Source organism: Pristiophorus japonicus, chromosome 4, assembly GCF_044704955.1.
Source record: "Pristiophorus japonicus isolate sPriJap1 chromosome 4, sPriJap1.hap1, whole genome shotgun sequence".
Taxonomy (NCBI): domain Eukaryota; kingdom Metazoa; phylum Chordata; class Chondrichthyes; family Pristiophoridae; genus Pristiophorus; species Pristiophorus japonicus.
The window spans coordinates 315,394,341-315,410,584 of NC_091980.1; the positions used below are offsets into that span (position 1 = coordinate 315,394,341).

Genomic DNA, 16,244 nt, shown 5'->3' on the forward strand with positions numbered 1-16,244 from the left:
GTGTGAAGTTGAAGGTGCCCATTGTGGGGACTCTGATTGACAGAAGCGGAAAAGCTCACAAATATAGAAAGCTAAAATAAAATCGAAGGTGGCAAATACACAGCAAATCAGTCAGCATTCAGAAAGGATAGACAGAAAGGAAAAGGAGGTGGGGTAGCGTTGCTGGTTAAAGAGGAAATTAATGCAATAGTAAGGAAGGACATTAGCTTGAATGATGTGGAATCGGTATGGGTGGAGCTGTGGAATACCAAAGGGTAGAAAACGCTAGTGGGAGTTGTGTACAGACCACCAAACAGTAGTAGTGAATTTGGGGATGGCATCAAACAAGAAATTAGGGATGCATGCAATAAAGATACAGCAGTTAGCATGAACGACATTAATCTACATATAGATTGGGCTAACCAAGCTGGTAGTAATGCAGTGGAGGAGGATTTCCTGGAGTGTATTCGGGATGGCTTTCTAGACCAATATCTCGAGGAACCAACTAGGGAGCTGGCCATCCTAGACTGGGTGATGTGTAATGGGAAAGGACTAATTAGCAATCTTGCTGTACGAGGCCCCCTGGGGAAGAGTGACCATAATATGGTAGAATTCTTTATTAAGATGGAGAGTGACAGTGTTAATTCAGAGACTAGGTTCCTGAACTTAAGGAAAGGTAACTTCGATGGTATGAGACGTGAATTGGCTAGAATAGACTGGCAAATGATACTTAAAGGCTTGACAGTGGATAGGCAATGGCAGACATTTATAGGTCACATGGATGAACTTCAACAATTGTACATCCCTGTCTGAGGGAAATTAGGGATAGTGTTAAATCCAAGGAAGAGGCATATAAATGGGCCAGAAAAAGCAGCAAACCTGAGGACTGGGAGAAATTTAGAATTCAGCAGAGGAGGATAAAGGGTCTAATTAGGAGGGAGAAAATTAGAGTATGAGAGGAAGCTTGCAGGGAACATAAAAACTGACTGCAAAAGCTTCTATAGATATGTGAAGAGAAAAATATTAGTGAAGACAAATGTAGGTCCCCTGCAGTCAGAATCAGGTGAATTTATAATAGGGAACAAAGAAATGGCAGACCAATTGAACAAATACTTTGGATCTGTCTTCACTAAGGAAGACACAAATAACCACCTTGAAATACTAGGGGTTTGAGGGTCTAGCGAGAAGGAGGAACTGAAGGAAATCCTTATTAGTCAGGAAATTGTGTTAGGGAAATTGATGGGATTGAAGGCCGATAAATCCCCAGGGCCTGATAGGCTGCATCACAGAATACTTAAAGAAGTGGCCCTCGAAATAGTGGATGGATTGGTGATCATTTTCCAACATTCTATTGACTGGATCAGTTCCTATGGACTGGAGGGTAGCTAATATAACACCACTTTTTTTAAAAAGGGAGAGAGAAAGCGGTTGATTATAGACCGGTTAGCCTGACATCGGTGGTGGGGAAAATGTTGGAATCAATTATTAAAGATGTAATAGCAGTGCATTTGGAAAGCAGTGGCAGGATTGGTCCAATGGTCCAAAGTCAATGGATTTATGAAAGGGAAATCATGCTTGACAAATCTTCTAGAACTTTTTGAGGATGTAACTAGTAGAGTGGACAAGGGAGAACCGGTGGATGTGGTGTATTTGGACTTTCAAAAGGCTTTTGACAAGGTCCCACACAAGAGATTGGTGTACAAAATCAAAGCACATGGTATTGGGGATAATGTATTGACGTGGATAGAGAACTGGTTGGCAGACAGGAAGCAGAGAGTCGGAATAAACGGGTGCTTTTCAGAATGGCAGGCAGTGACCAATGGGATGCCGCAGGGTTCAGTGCTGGGACCCCAGCTATTTACAATATACATCAATGATTTAGATAAAGGAATTGAATGTAATATCTCCAAGTTTGCAGATGACACTAAGCTGGGTGGCAGTGTGAGCTGTGAGGAGGACGCTAAGAGGCTGCAGGGTGACTTGGATAGGTTAGGTGAGTGGGCAAATGCATGGCAGATACAGTATAATGTGGATAAATGTGAGGTTATCCACTTTGGTGGCGAAGACAGAATATTATGTGAATGGTGACAGATTAGGAAAAGGGGAGGTGCAACGAGACCTGGGTGTCATGGTACATCAGTCATTAAAGGTTGGCATGCAGGTATAGCAGGCGGTGAAGGCAAATGGCATGTTGCTATTGAGGGAGTGCAGCGAAGGTTCACCAGACTGATTCCCGGGATGGCAGGACTGACATATGAGGAGAGACTGGATCAACTGGGCTTGTATCCACTGGAGTTTAGAAGAATGAGAGGGGATCTCATAGAAACATATAAAATTCTGACGGGATTGGACAGGTTAGTGGCAGGAAGAATGTTCCCGTTGTTGGGGACTTCCAGAACCAGAGGTCACAGACTAAGACTAAGGGGTAAGCCATTTAGGACCGAGATGAGGAGAAACTTCTTCACTCAGAGAGTGGTTAACCTGTGGAATTCCCTGCCGCAGAGAGTTGTTGAGGCCAGTTCGTTAGATATATTCAAAAGGGAATTGGATCTGGCCCTTACGGCCACAGGGATCAAGGGGTATGGAGAGACAGCAGGAATGGGGTACTGAGGTGAATGATCAGCCATGATCTTATTGAATGGTGGTGCAGGCTCGAAGGGCTGAATGGCCTACCCCTGCACCTAATTTTTATGTTTCTATGTTTCTACTTTTCTATGCATCTGCAGAGGGACAGCGCTTCAGAGCCAGTCAATTATTTTTGGAGTGTAGTCACTGTTGTAATGTTAGGATACGCAGCAGACAATTTGCGCACAGCAAGCTCCCATGGACAGCAATGTGATAATGATCAGATAATTTATTTTAGTGATGTGATTAAGGGATAAATATTGGCCAGGGGACACGGGTGATAACTCCCCTGCTCTTCTTTGAAATAGTGGCCATGGGACCTTTTACATCCACCTGAGGGCAGACAGGGCCTCGATTTTAATGTCTCATCCAACAGACGGCACCTCCAACACTGCAGCACTCCCTCAGTACTGCCCCTCCGACAGTGCGCCGCTCCCTCAGTACTGCCCCTCCGACAGTGCGCCGCTCCCTCAGTACTGTCCCTCCGACAGTGCTGCGCTCCCTCAGTGCTGGCCCTCCGACAGTGCGGCGCTCCCTCAGTACTGTCCCTCCGACAGTGCGGCGCTCCTTCAGTACTGTCCCTCCGACAGTGCTGCGCTCCCTCAGTGCTGACCCTCCGACAGTGCTGCGCTCCCTCAGTACTGCCCCTCTGACAGTGCAACGCTCCCTCAGTATTGCCCCTCCGACAGTGCAATGCTCCCTCAGTACTGCCCCTCCGACAGTGCGGCGCTCCCTCAGTGCTGGCCCTCCGACAGTGCGGCACTCCCTCAGTCCTGCCCCTCCGACAATGCAGTGCTCCCTTGGTACTTGCCCTCCGACAGTGCAACTCTCCCTCAGTACTGGTGCTCCGACACTGCAGCGCTCCATCAGGGAGTGTTAGACTCGAATATGTGCTCCTGTCTCTGTTGCGGGACTCGAAGTTGCGACCTTTTGACTCAGGCGAGCGTGAAACTAGCTATATCAATGCAAGTTCTTTCCTCCGGATGTTCCAAAGCACTTTATAGCCAATAAATTACATTTGAAGTGTAGTCGCTGTTGTAATGTAGGAAACATGGCAGCTAATTTGTCCCATAAATAAATGGCCAGTTAGTCAGATTTGGTGGCGTTGGTTGAGAAATTCACGTCCGCCTCCCACTCTTCGAATAGTGCCATCTGTTTGAAGAGCGGGCAGGGCCTTGGGTTAATAGCACTCTCAAAAGGCACCTCCAGCAATGCAGCATTGCCTCAGTACTGCAACAAATACAAAAGCAAAGTAGTGCGGATGCTGGAATCTGAAATAAAAACAGAAAATGCTGGAAGTCTCAACGGATCAGGCCGCATTGGTGGAGAGAAACTGCCTTGGTACTCCCTGGCTTATGTGCTGAAACCCTGGGATAACTCTCTTCACTCTGAGGTGAGTGTGCCACCACTAAACTGAGGTGTCTTTTTTTTTTAAAGTGGGGGTGTAACCATTTCCTGAGCTCTGGAGAGGAAATTGTTCCATGTCAGAGAGGAGTTGCAGTGTTATGCTCGAAGCTGTTTTGTATTAGCATTCGTATTATTTCATGCACGTTGCACAAAGTTGTGGGAACTTTATTTTTTGTTGGTGGGTTTACGGTTCCATCAGGACAGATTTCTCATCTGTATCTCAACCAAGTAACCATTGTTCGTATGAAAGAAAGAAAGATTTGCATTTCTATAGCGCCTTTCACGACCTCACGACATCCCAAAGCTCTTTATAGCCAATGGTGTGTAGCCGCTGTTGCAATGTAGGAAACGTGGCAGCCAATTTGCGAACAGCAAGCTCCCACAAACAGCAATGTGACATGACCAGATAATGTTTTTGTTATGTTGATTGACGGATAAATATTGGCCAGGACACCGGGGATAACTCCCCAGTTTTACGAAATAGTGCCATAGTATCTTTTACATCCACCTGAGAGAGCAGACTGGTCCTTGGTTTAATGTCTCATCCGAAAGACAGCACCTCCGACAATGTGGCACTCCCTCAGCACTGCACTGGGTTTGTCGGCCTAGATTTTTGTGCTCAAGTCCCTGGAGTGGGACTTGAACCCAGAGCCTTCTGACCCAGAGGTGAGGGTGCTGTCCACTGAGCCACAGCTGACACCGTCAGCCCAGCATGTGAGCCCAGGTATGGATTGTTAAGCTATTTGACTGGGATAGGCATCAAAGCATTGCCCAGTGTCTTCACCTGACACCCACAAGCCTGCACTTTCCTGCGAGAGGTGCTAGATGAGAACAGGACCTGCACAAGTCAGCAGGAGTGAGAAGATGGATCAACGTTGGGGTGGATGGCGGGGGAAGTCAGTCCTTCAGGACTGAGCAACCAGCCCAGCGGAAGCCCTGGCCAAGCTCAGGTTAATTGCAGCACCACAGCTATTGCCAGTGACATCATTTATTCCACAGGGCGGGTGGTGTTACACAGGAACAGGAGCTGGACTTGTCAAACTCGAAGAGGTGAAGAGAGAGGAAAGTAAAACAAAAATTGTTTCCATGTCACATTGCAGTGTTGATAAAATCTATTGCGACACAAGGAACTTGCATTTCTATAGCATCTTTCACACCCTCAGGACGTCCCAAAGTGCTTTACAATTAATGAAGTACTTTGACATGTATCACAGTTGTAATATAGGGACGTCACGGGGAGGGCTGAATAAGGTTCTGGTGTGATGCTTCCACAGTTGAATTCCTGCTGGCACTCACTGCCTGAACACACCTGAAGAATGGTCACTGGAGGGTGACCAGTGAACCTCAGGAAGATTTGGAGTGCGCTTTTCAGCCTAGAAAAGATGTGTTTGAGAAAAGATGTGTTTGAGAAAAGATCTACACTGATATGTAAGTGTTAGCGCGAATGTTTTCCTGCAAGAATCACTCGACACTCTGGGTCGGTTCCAATGCCAAAACGGCCTTTTATTACGCCGGCGGGGAGGAAGCCTCTGGTCTAGATCCAGGCACCTCCGAAGAACAAAGAAATTCATCGATATTTATATGTTTTACAATAGTTCATTACAGTTACTCAGCCCACTTCGGCTGGACACAATCCAATCATAACGATTATAGATTACATATAGGTTTCTTTAACTCAATAGAATTCCCCTGATACCTCAGGGGCTGTATGTTCGTTTTTTGTCAGCTCGGACTGATTAATGACCTTGTTATGTGAGGTAGGCCCCCCCTTATCTCTGTTCCTCGGGGCTTTGCTGTGCGAAGTCCTCGATTAAGGACATTCCATACCAGGTACCACAATGGTTCGTTATAGTTATCTTGTCTCAAGTGGATGATCCAAGGCATTCCCGGTTGTGGGCCTCACTAGGTCATTGCTCGGTTAGCCTCAGTCAATAGTTCATTGCTTGACTAACGGGGTTCCCATCATGCTTGGGCAGCCATTTTCTATGTGGCCACTTTAAACCTATATGAGTTTAGACATATTTAGCGGGTGCCTAATGCCTACAACAGTAAGGTAGTTAAGGGAAGGGGAAAAGCCAATCTGGAATATGTCTTTAAGCTAAATTTCAGGAGTAGGACAAAGGGGTCATGGGGTCAAACTAGGTAACTTAGGAAGTTCTGCTTTACACTGAGAGATTGATGCATGGAATGGACATGGAGGCAAAATCCCTGGAATTATTTCAGAAACAATTGGCTTGTACAATGTTGGGGGCAATGGGCCTTTCTCCTGGAGGCGGCGGGGGTGGGGGGGGGAGGACCAACACTCGAAAGCTCAGCACCATCTGATTGGTCAGTCAGGGTGAAGTGTTACCAATCAAAATCAAATTAACAAATGTACCCCTTTTTAAAGGGCCACAAACAGTAAACTCTAAATTATAGATTAGAAAAATTATCATATTAAAGCATGATGTTATTTTTCATGTTGACCAAGCACTACAGTCCCTCCCGTGCCCAATGGTTGCGGAAATCCGTGAGCGTAATTGTAATTCTATGTAAATTCCCTCAAGGTGATTGGACGAGGAAGGCCATCCTTCCCAGTTGATCTCGTCCATCCAGAATATTTTATTCATTCATTCTCGGAATGTGGACGTCACCGGCATGTATCGCCCATCCTGAGTTGGCCTTGAGAAGGTGGGTCGAGTGTGAAAGGTTGCAGCCCCTCTCCCACTACTTAATGCAGTGCTGAGGGAGTGCTGCACTGTCAGAGGTGCTGTCTTTCGGATCAGACGTTTAACTGAGGCCCCGTCTACTCTCAGGGTGGATGTAAAAGATCCCACGACACTATTTTGAGGTCCTGTCCAATATTTATCCCTCAACCAACACCACTAAAACAGATGATCTGGCCATTATCACATTGCTGTTTGTGGGAGCTTGCTGTGCGTAAATTGGATGCACAGTACAGAAGTGGCTATACTTCAAAAAGTACTTCATTGGCTGTAAAGCGCTCTGGGATATCCTGAGGTGGGGAAAGGCGCTATATAAATACAAGTTCGTTCTTTCTTAAAGGGTCTGCTTCTCAATTTCTGCACTTCAATCCCCATGCTCCTGATCTAATTATTTAAAATAACATTGCCGGTCAGTGAATGAAGTCTGAATACCGAGCGGGAATCTCTGCAACACTGAGGGATTTATTGCCTGTTTGAGCCAGGTGGAGAGGGGCGGGGCTTGTAAATGACGCAATCACGCAGGCCAGCCCGTGCGTCAGGTGAGGGGCGGGGCGGGGCGGGAAGTTTGAATGGGGCGGGAGGTGTGAGTGAGTGAGTGAGGTGGGAGATGGAGTTTTACTCGCTCCGGTCGCTGGCTGAGCCGCCCGGCAGGTTATTCAGGTAAAATGCGGTGTCTGGGTGGAGGGAGGGAGGGAGGGAGGTTATTGGGAGAAACACCCCTCCCCAAGAACAAAGTTTAATTCAGTTTGTCTCTCCCTGTCTGGAGTTGGATCAGTTTGAAATGATGCACGTGGAAGGGCCATTCACCTTATTTGTTTTGGTCCGACACATTCCTTGTACGTGTGGAAAATGTAACTCTGTATTAGTTGCATCTTGAACTAAATTATAAATGTAAATTCACTGGAGTCAGTGGGAGGAGTGACACATTGGATGGAGCTGGGGTGTGGTGGCTGTGGTAACAAGGACAATTAACACCCACTCATTTTACTGGGGAGGGGGATTGAAGAATCATAGAAATTTACAGCACAGAAGGAGGCCATTCGGCCCATCGTGTCTACGCCGGCCGACAAAAGAGCTATCCAGCCTAATCCCACTTTCCAGCTCTAGGTCCGTAGCCCTGTAGGTTACGGCACTTCAGGTGCACATCCAAGTACTCTTTAAATGTGATGAGCGTTTCTGCCTCTACCACCCTTTCAGGCGGTGAGTTCCGGACCCCCACAACCCCCTCAGTGAAAAAACCTCTCCTCCCATACCCCCTAAATCTCCTACCAATTACTTTAAATCTATGCACCCTGGTCAAGTTTACATTCTCCACATCACATAGAAACATAGAAAATAGGTGCAGGAGTAGGCCATTCGGCCCTTTGAGCCTGCATCACCATTCAATAAGATCATGGCTGATCATTCCCTCAGTACCCCTTTCCTGCTTTCTCTCCATACCCCTTGATCCCCTTAGCTATAAGGGCCATATCTAACTCCCTCTTGAATATATCCAATGAATTGGCATCAACAACTCTGTGGTAGAGAATTCCACAGGTTAACAACTCTCTGAGTGAAGAAGTTTCTCCTCATCTCAGTCCTAAATGGCCTACCCCTTATCCTTAGACTATGTCCCCTGGTTCTGGACTTCCCCCAACATCGGGAACAATCTACCCGCATCTAACTTGTCCTGTCCCGTCAGAATCTTGTATGTTTCTAGACTCCAATGTATAAAGGCCCAGTTGATCTAGTCTCTTCTCATATGTCAGTCCAGCCATCCCGGGAATCAGTCTGGTGAACCTTCGCTGCACTCCCTCAATAGCAAGAACGTCCTTCCTCAGATTATCACCCCTTATAATCTCAACTAAATGCATCAAGGACATTCTCGTGTTCTCTGATGGATGCCTTCCATAACCCTTCTCCCTTGTCCCTAGCCACCCTTGATATATCATTCCACTACTCACTGTTTAACACCCAAACTCAGTGCCACCTGGCTGCTATTTCCTGATCCCCTTGGTCTTCTCTGGGTTTTTCTACTATTAATTCTCGGGATATGGGTGTCGCCAGTATTTATTGCCCATCTTCTAGTTGTCCTGAGAAGGTGGTGGTGGTGTGTCCACATCTTCAACCGCTGTAGTCTGCGTGGTGTCCGTCCGGTTCTATTCTTGCTTTTTGTCGCGGTTTGATACAACTGAACACTTGCGAGGCCACTTCAGAGGGCAGTCGAGTCGATTGTGGTGTTGGACTGGAGTGAACTATAGGCACGGTTTCCTTCCCTAAAGGACATTAGTGACCCAGTGGTGTTTTTGCGACAATCAGCCAGCTTCATGGTCACTTTTACTGAGACCAAATTTTTATTCCAGATTATTTTTGAACTGAATTCAAATTGTCGTTGCCTTGGAGAGCTGTGGAGGCTGAGTCATTGAATAAATTTAAGACCGAGACAGGCAGTTTCTTAACCGATAAGGGGTTATGGGGAGCAGGCGGGGGAGTGGAGCTGAGTCTATGATCAGATCAGCCATGATCGTATTAAATGGAGGAGCAGGCTCGAGGGGCCGACTCCTGCTCCTATTTCTTATGTTCTTATGTAAACTGGCCAAGGTGGAATTGTTTCTACCACAGAGGTTTACCCGATGTGATTGCTCCTCATGCAGGCTTCCCAATAAAGCAAGTTGATGAGTGAAGATTATGCAGTCTTCGGTTGGAGCCGGATTTAGTCCGGCTCAGAGTTTTGACGTGTTTCTCTTTCTGCCCTTCTTGTCTTGCAGCGAGCACAATGGCTCCCTCTTCCACGGCCAGTTGGCATTGCCTCTACCAAAGCACCTGGTTATTTTTGGGTTTGGGAACTGGAACATGTACACAGAGGAGACCTTTTTCTCAGTCGAGGTGTCGGTGAGCCCTGAAATGAAACCCCAGAGAATCGGAATGCTTTCCTCAGCCGTGAGGTGAGGCACAGTGTGTTTGGCTGGTGTTGTGATAGATATCATAGACGTTGAGCTTTCCTGCTTGTGAGATGTGTGAATGCTGATGGATTCTGTTTGGCTGACCCTGTGTTTAATACATTGTACTCGCTGTCACTAAAAGTTGCGCAGTATTAGTGTTTACAACACAATCAGGCCATTCAGCCCAACGGGTCCGTGCCAGTGTTTATTCTCCACACCAGCTGCCTCCCAGCCCGCCTTCATCTCACCCCATCAACATATCTTTCAATTCCTTCCTCCCTCGTGCTTATTTAGCTTCCCTTTAAATGCATCAATGCCATTCACCTCAACTACTCTGCTCCCCATTCCCACCATTCTCTGGGTGAAAAGGTTTCTTCTGAATTTCTTACTGCGTTTATTAGTGACAATCTTATATTCATGGCCCCCATTTCTGGACTCTCCCACAAGTGGAAACATCTGCTCTACAGCCAAAATTCGAAGGGTGAACAGTGGGACTGGTGTGCGGTAGTTCGTCACACGGAGCGAACATGTAGGGCCTTCGGGGTGGGGTAATGTAGTGAGGCAAAAATGCTGAAATCGCTCGAGGCAGTTGGATACTATAAGAACATAAGAGAGTTTACAGCACAGAACATAAGAAATAGGAGCAGGAGTAGGCCATACGGCCCCTCGAGCCTACTCCGCCATTTAATAGGATCTTGGCTGATCCGATTATGGACTCTGGTCCGCTTTCCTGCCCGCTCGCCATAACCCCTTATTCCCTTTTCGGTTAAGAAACTGTCTATCTCTGTCTTAAATTTATTCAGTGTCCCAGCTTCCACAGCTCTCTCATCTCTGTTTTAAATGGGCGGCCCCTTATTCTAAGATCATGCCCTCTAGTTCTAGTCTCCCCCATCAGTGGAAACATCCTCTCTGCATCCACCTTGTCGAGCCCCCTCATAATCTTATACATTTCGATAAGATCACCTCTCATTCTTCTGAAGCCCAACCTGCTCAACCTTTCCTCATAAATCAACCCCCTCCTCTCCGGAATCAACCGAGTGAACCTTCTCTGAACTGCCTCCAATGCAAGTATATCCTTTTTGTAAATATGGAAACCAAAACTGCACGCAGTATTCCAGTTGTGGCCTCACCAATACCCTGTATAACTGTAGCAAGACTTCCCTGCTTTTATATTCCATCCCCTTTGCAATAAAGGCCAAGATATCATTGGCCTTCCTGATCACTTGCTGTACCTGCATACTAACCTTTTGTGTTTCATGCACCAGTACCCCCAGGTCCTGCTGTACTGTAGCACTTTGCAATCTTTCTCCATTTAAATAATTTGATTTTTATTTTCTGCCAAAGTGCATGACCTCACACTTTCCAACATTATATGCCATCTGCCAAATTTTTGCCCACTCACTTAGCCTGTCTATGTCTTTTTGCAGATTTTTTGTGTCCTCCTCACACATTGCTTTTCCTCCCATCTTTGTATCGTCAGCAAACTTGGCTACGTTACACTCAGTCCCTTCTTCCAAGTCGTTAATATAGATTGTAAATAGTTGGGGTCCCAGCACTGATCCCTGCGGCACCCCACTAGTTACTGATTGCCAACCCGAGAATGAACCATTTATCCCGACTCTGTTTTCTGTTCATTAGCCAGTCCTCTATCCATGCTAATATATTACCCCCAACCCCGTGAACTTTTAACTTGTGCAAAGGAGGAGGCCATTTGCCCCCATTGTGTCCACAGAGCAGCTGCTGGCCTCGGTCTGATGGTCCAATACAGACTGAGCTTCCATCACTACCTCCTGATCAGTTCCAAGCAATATCTTGTTTTGTCGGCTCTCTAGATTGCCAATCGCAGTCTCCAGCTCAAAACTGCAACATAGAACCACCAGTTGTTTCTGCCAATGTGGAAGGTGATCGGTTCAAGCCCTCGGGTTGACGCAGCTCGTGTTTTCTCTCTCTCTCGTTTGGACGCAGCGTTGTGCCAGGCCCAATGTCTGATTCTCACATTTGGTGATCGTGTTGAATCTGCGTGTCGGACTGTGAGGGGAGGGGTTGGTGTAGATGTGGCTGAGGCAAAGTTGAGAAGAATCTGAGGGGGTGGGGAGGCTGACAGATTCTGCAATTAACGTGCGAACTCACCGTGGAGCACCAATCCAGAGGCTGAGGTATATCTATTGACCATTACAACAACAATTTCTATTTATTTAGCACTTTTAACATAGTAAAACGTCAAACGTGTGGAGCTGGAGGAGATTACAGAGATAGGGAGGGGCAAGGCCATGGAGGGAGTTGCAAAAAGGGATGTGAATTTTAAAATTGAGGCATTGCTTAACTGGGAGCCAATGTACAAAATGCTGGAAATCTCAGTGGGTCAGGCAGCATCTGTGGAGAGAAACTGTTAACCTTTCGGGTCGATGAAGAATGGTCACAGACCTGAAACGTTAACTCCGTTTCTCTCCACAGATGCTGCCTGACCCGCTGAGATTTCCAGCACTTCCTGTTTTTATTTCAGGTTCCAGCATCCGCAGTATTTTGCTTAACCGGGAGCCAATGTAAGTCAGTGAGCACAGGGGGTGATGGGTGAGCGGGACTAGGTGCGAGTTAGGACACGGGGCAGTGAGCACAGGGGGTGATGGGTAAACAGGACTCTGTGTGAGTTAGGACACGGAGCAGTGAGCACAGGGGGTGATGGGTGAGCGGGACTCGGTGCGAGTTAGGACACGGGTCAGTGAGCACAGGGGGTGATGGGTGAGCGGGACTGGGTGCAAGTTAGGACACGGGGCAGTGAGCACAGCGGGTGATGGGTGAGCGGGACTTGGTGCGAGTTAGGACACGGGGCAGTGAGCACAGGGGGTGATGGGGGAACGGGACTTGGTGCGAGTTAGGACACGGGGCAGTGAGCACAGCGGGTGATGGGTGAGCGGGACTCGGTGCGAGTTAGGACACGGAGCAGCAGAGTTTTGGATGTGCTGAAGTTTATGGAGGGTGGGAGGCTGTCCAGGAGTTTACTGGAATAGTTGAGTCTAGAGGCAACCAGGGCAGGTGCAGGGTAATGGCTGGTGTCGCTGCGTGGGGTTCGGGACTGCTGCCTTGTCCCCTGATTCATTGCGGTCTCTGGTTCTGCTGTCCAGGTGCTTGGTGTGGCAGGGAGACTGGAGGAGAGAGCTGACGTCAGCCGGCAGCCAGCGGGCGGAGCGAGGGGGTCAGGGGACACTATGTCTCTTCCTCCACGGACAGGTAGGAGCCGGCGAGGCTTACGCAGCAATGGTGGACAAAAAGGACTTCGACAAACACGCTTGGCGTGACAGTCGGAAATACAATCGCAATTTTAAAATGGCGGACAAAGGAGTGGTTGTTGACATAGCATTTTACAACCACAGACTCTTTCACCACAGGAGGCCATTCGGCCCATCGTGCCTGTGCCAGCTCTTTGAAAGAGCGATCCCATTAATCCCACTCCCCTGCTCTTTTCCCATATCCCTGTAATTTTTTTCCTTTTCAAGTTTATATCTAGTTCCCTTCAGAATATTCCTTCTGTGGTGGAGTGTCTGTAGTTCCCTTTAGGCTACAGCAAGATCCCACAAATCAATCATACTTTCACAAGCACTCCGCCTGGGCTAAGTTACTTTCAAACGCAAACACCGTTGTTATATAGACGCACCTAGCAGACATTATGTGTACAGCAAGGCCCCTGAAACTACAGAGAACTGATAGAACCACGTAATCTGTTCGAGGGAGTAACTACAGGATAAATCCTGATCTCTTCAAATAGCGCCATGAGATCTTTAGCATCCAGTCTGGGGCCTTGGTTTAACGTCTCATCTGAAAAGCGGCCCCTCCGACAGTGCGGCGCTCTCTCAGTACTGTCCCTCCGACAGTGCGGCACTCCCTCAGTACTGCCCCTCGACAGTGCAGCACTCCCTCAGTACTGCCCCTCCGACAGTGCAGCGCTCCCTCAGTACTGCCCCTCCGACAGTGCAGCGCTCCCTCAGTACCGCCCCTCCGACAGTGCAGCACTCCCTCAGTACTGCCCCTCCGACAGTGCGGCGCTCCGTCAGTACTGCCCCTCCGACAGTGCAGCACTCCCTCAGTACTGTCCCTCTGACAGTGCAGCACTCCCTCAGTACGGCCCCTCGACAGTGCAGCACTCCCTCAGTACGGCCCCTCGACAGTGCAGCGCTCCCTCAGTACGGCCCCTCCGACAGTGCAGCGCTCCCTCAGTACTGCCCCTCCGACAGTGCGGCGCTCCCTCAGTACTGCCCCTCCGACAGTGCGGCGCTCCCTCAGTACTGCCCCTCCGACAGTACTGCACTCCCTCAGTACTGTCCCTCCGACAGTGCGGCGCTCCGTCAGTACTGTCCCTCCGACAGTGCAGCACTCCCTCAGTACTGCCCCTCCGACAGTGCGGCGCTCCGTCAGTACTGCCCCTCCGACAGTGCGGCGCTCCCTCAGTACTGCCCCTCCGACAGTGCGGCGCTCCCTCAGTACTGCCCCTCCGACAGTGCGGCACTCCCTCAGTACTGCCCCTTGACAGTGCAGCACTCCCTCAGCACTGCCCCTCCAACAGTACTGGTTGGAAAACTGTAACTAGTGAGGTGCTGCAGGGATCAGTGATGGGGCCTCAACTATTTACAATTTATATTAATGACTTAGATGAGGAGACCGAGTGTAATGTAGCCAAATTTGCTGATGATACAAAGATGGGCGGGAAAGCAAGTTATGAGGATGACACGAATAATCTACAAAGGGACATAGACAGTAAGTGGGGGAAAAATTTGGCAGATGGAGTATAATGTGGGAAAATGTGAGGTCATCCACTTTGGTAGGAAAAATAAAAATGGAAATTATTAATTAAATGGGGAGAGATTACAAAATGCTGCAGTACAGAGAGACCTGGGGGTCCTGGTGCATGAAACACAAGAAGTTAGTATGCAGGTACAGCAAGTGATCAGGAAGGCAAATGGACTGTTGGCCTTTATTGCAAGGGGATAGAGTATAAAAGCAGAGAAGTCCTGCTACAACTGTACAGGGTATTGGTGAGGCCACACCTGGAGTACTGCGTACAGTTTTGGTCTCCTTATTTAAGGAAGGATATACTTGCATTGGAGGCTGTTCAGAGAAGGTTCTCGAGGTTGATTCCTGAGATGAGGGGGTTGTCATTATGAAGAAAGATTGGGCCTATACTCACTGGAGTTTAGAAGAATGAGAGGTGATCTTATTGAAACATATAAGATACTGAGGGGGCTCGACAAGGTAAATGCAGAGAGGATATTGGAATCTAGAAGCAGTGGGCATAGCTTCAGAATAAGGGGTCGCCCATTTAAAACAGAAATGAGGAATTTCTTCTCTGTAGGTCGTGAATCTTTGTAATTCTCTGCCCCAGAGAGCTGTGGAGGCTGTGTCTTTGAATATTTTTAAGGTGGAGATAGACAGATTTTTGAAAATTAAGGGAGGCAAGGGTTATGGGGAGCGGGCAGGGAAGTGGAGTTGAGGCCAGGATCAGATCAGCCATGATCTTATTAAATGGCAGAGTAGGCTCGAGGGGCCAGATAGCTGACTCCTGTTCCTAATTCTTATGTTCTTATACAGCGCTCCCTCGGCCCTGCCCCTCCCCCGGCGCTCCCTCGGCCCTGCCCCTCCCCCGGCGCTCCCTCGGCCCTGCCCCTCCCCCGGCGCTCCCTCGGCCCGGCCCCTCCCCCGGCGCTCCCTCGGCCCGGCAGGGCGGTGCTCTCTCAGCATCGGCCTGGATTCTGAGCTCGAGGCTCTGGAGACCCTGTGACTCGGGCTACCCACTGAGCGCTGCCGAGGCTTCGCTCTGTATTCTGAGAAATAAAACCAAGCGCGAGTTTTGCCCTGTGGCGTTTACAAGTTGGTGAAAGTGGTTCAGATTTCCTTTCTGCTTCTCTTGCCGCTGATACTTGGTGCCGTTCTGTGGCTTTTCATGTGAACTGAAGATAGTGAATCGCAGTGCAGCCCGATTCTATCCCATGAGCCTTACCTCCGTGATAGCACCGAACCCTTGCCCCACCTTCCCCCTCAGGTGGATGTGAAAGATCCCACGGCATTATTCGAGGAAGAGCAGGGGAGTTCTCCCTGGTACCCAGGCCAATATTTATCCCTTAATCAACGTCACTAAAACAGATTATCTGGTCGTTGCTGTTTGTGGGAGCTTGCTGTGCGTATATTGGATACCGCGTTTCCCACATTACACCGGTGACTACACTTCACCTGTACTTCATGGGCTGTGAAGTGTTTTTGGGGTGTCCTGAGGACGTGAAAGACGCTATATAAATGCAAGCTGATAGAATCATACAATGATATAGCACACGAGGATGCCCTTCAGCCCATCGTTCCTGTGCCGACTCTTTTTGGGAGAGCGATCCAATTGCTCCCACTCCCCCTGCTCTTTCCCCATTGTCCTGAAAATGTTTTTCCCCTTCAAGTTCTTGCTGTGGTCACTGCGTCCCTCTGCGAGCGATGAGCCACTGGGCCAGAGTGCGTTGTGTTTCAGTCAGCGCTGTTCCGTCTCTCGAAACTTGTACAGTTGGCCTCCGCCCATTAAGTGCATCCAAAGTGTTGTTTAACCCTGAGACCAGCCTGTTTGGTGACTCAAGCC

General features: G+C 48.5%; 1 protein-coding gene across 4 annotated transcripts in view; it reads left to right on the forward strand.

The window, feature by feature from the left end:
* Window positions 1–7,296: 7,296 nt before the first annotated feature.
* LOC139262415 (uncharacterized) overlaps window positions 7,297–16,244 on the forward strand; it is a 33,842-nt gene continuing 24,894 nt past the window's right edge. For all 4 annotated transcript variants that reach the window (XM_070877610.1, XM_070877612.1, XM_070877611.1 and 1 more), the window contains exons 1-3: window positions 7,297–7,376; window positions 9,464–9,640; window positions 12,760–12,865. In XM_070877610.1, the coding sequence (XP_070733711.1) occupies window positions 7,324–7,376; window positions 9,464–9,640; window positions 12,760–12,865 (336 nt within the window). In that variant the 5' untranslated portion in view covers window positions 7,297–7,323. The remainder of the gene's footprint in view (window positions 7,377–9,463; window positions 9,641–12,759; window positions 12,866–16,244) is intronic.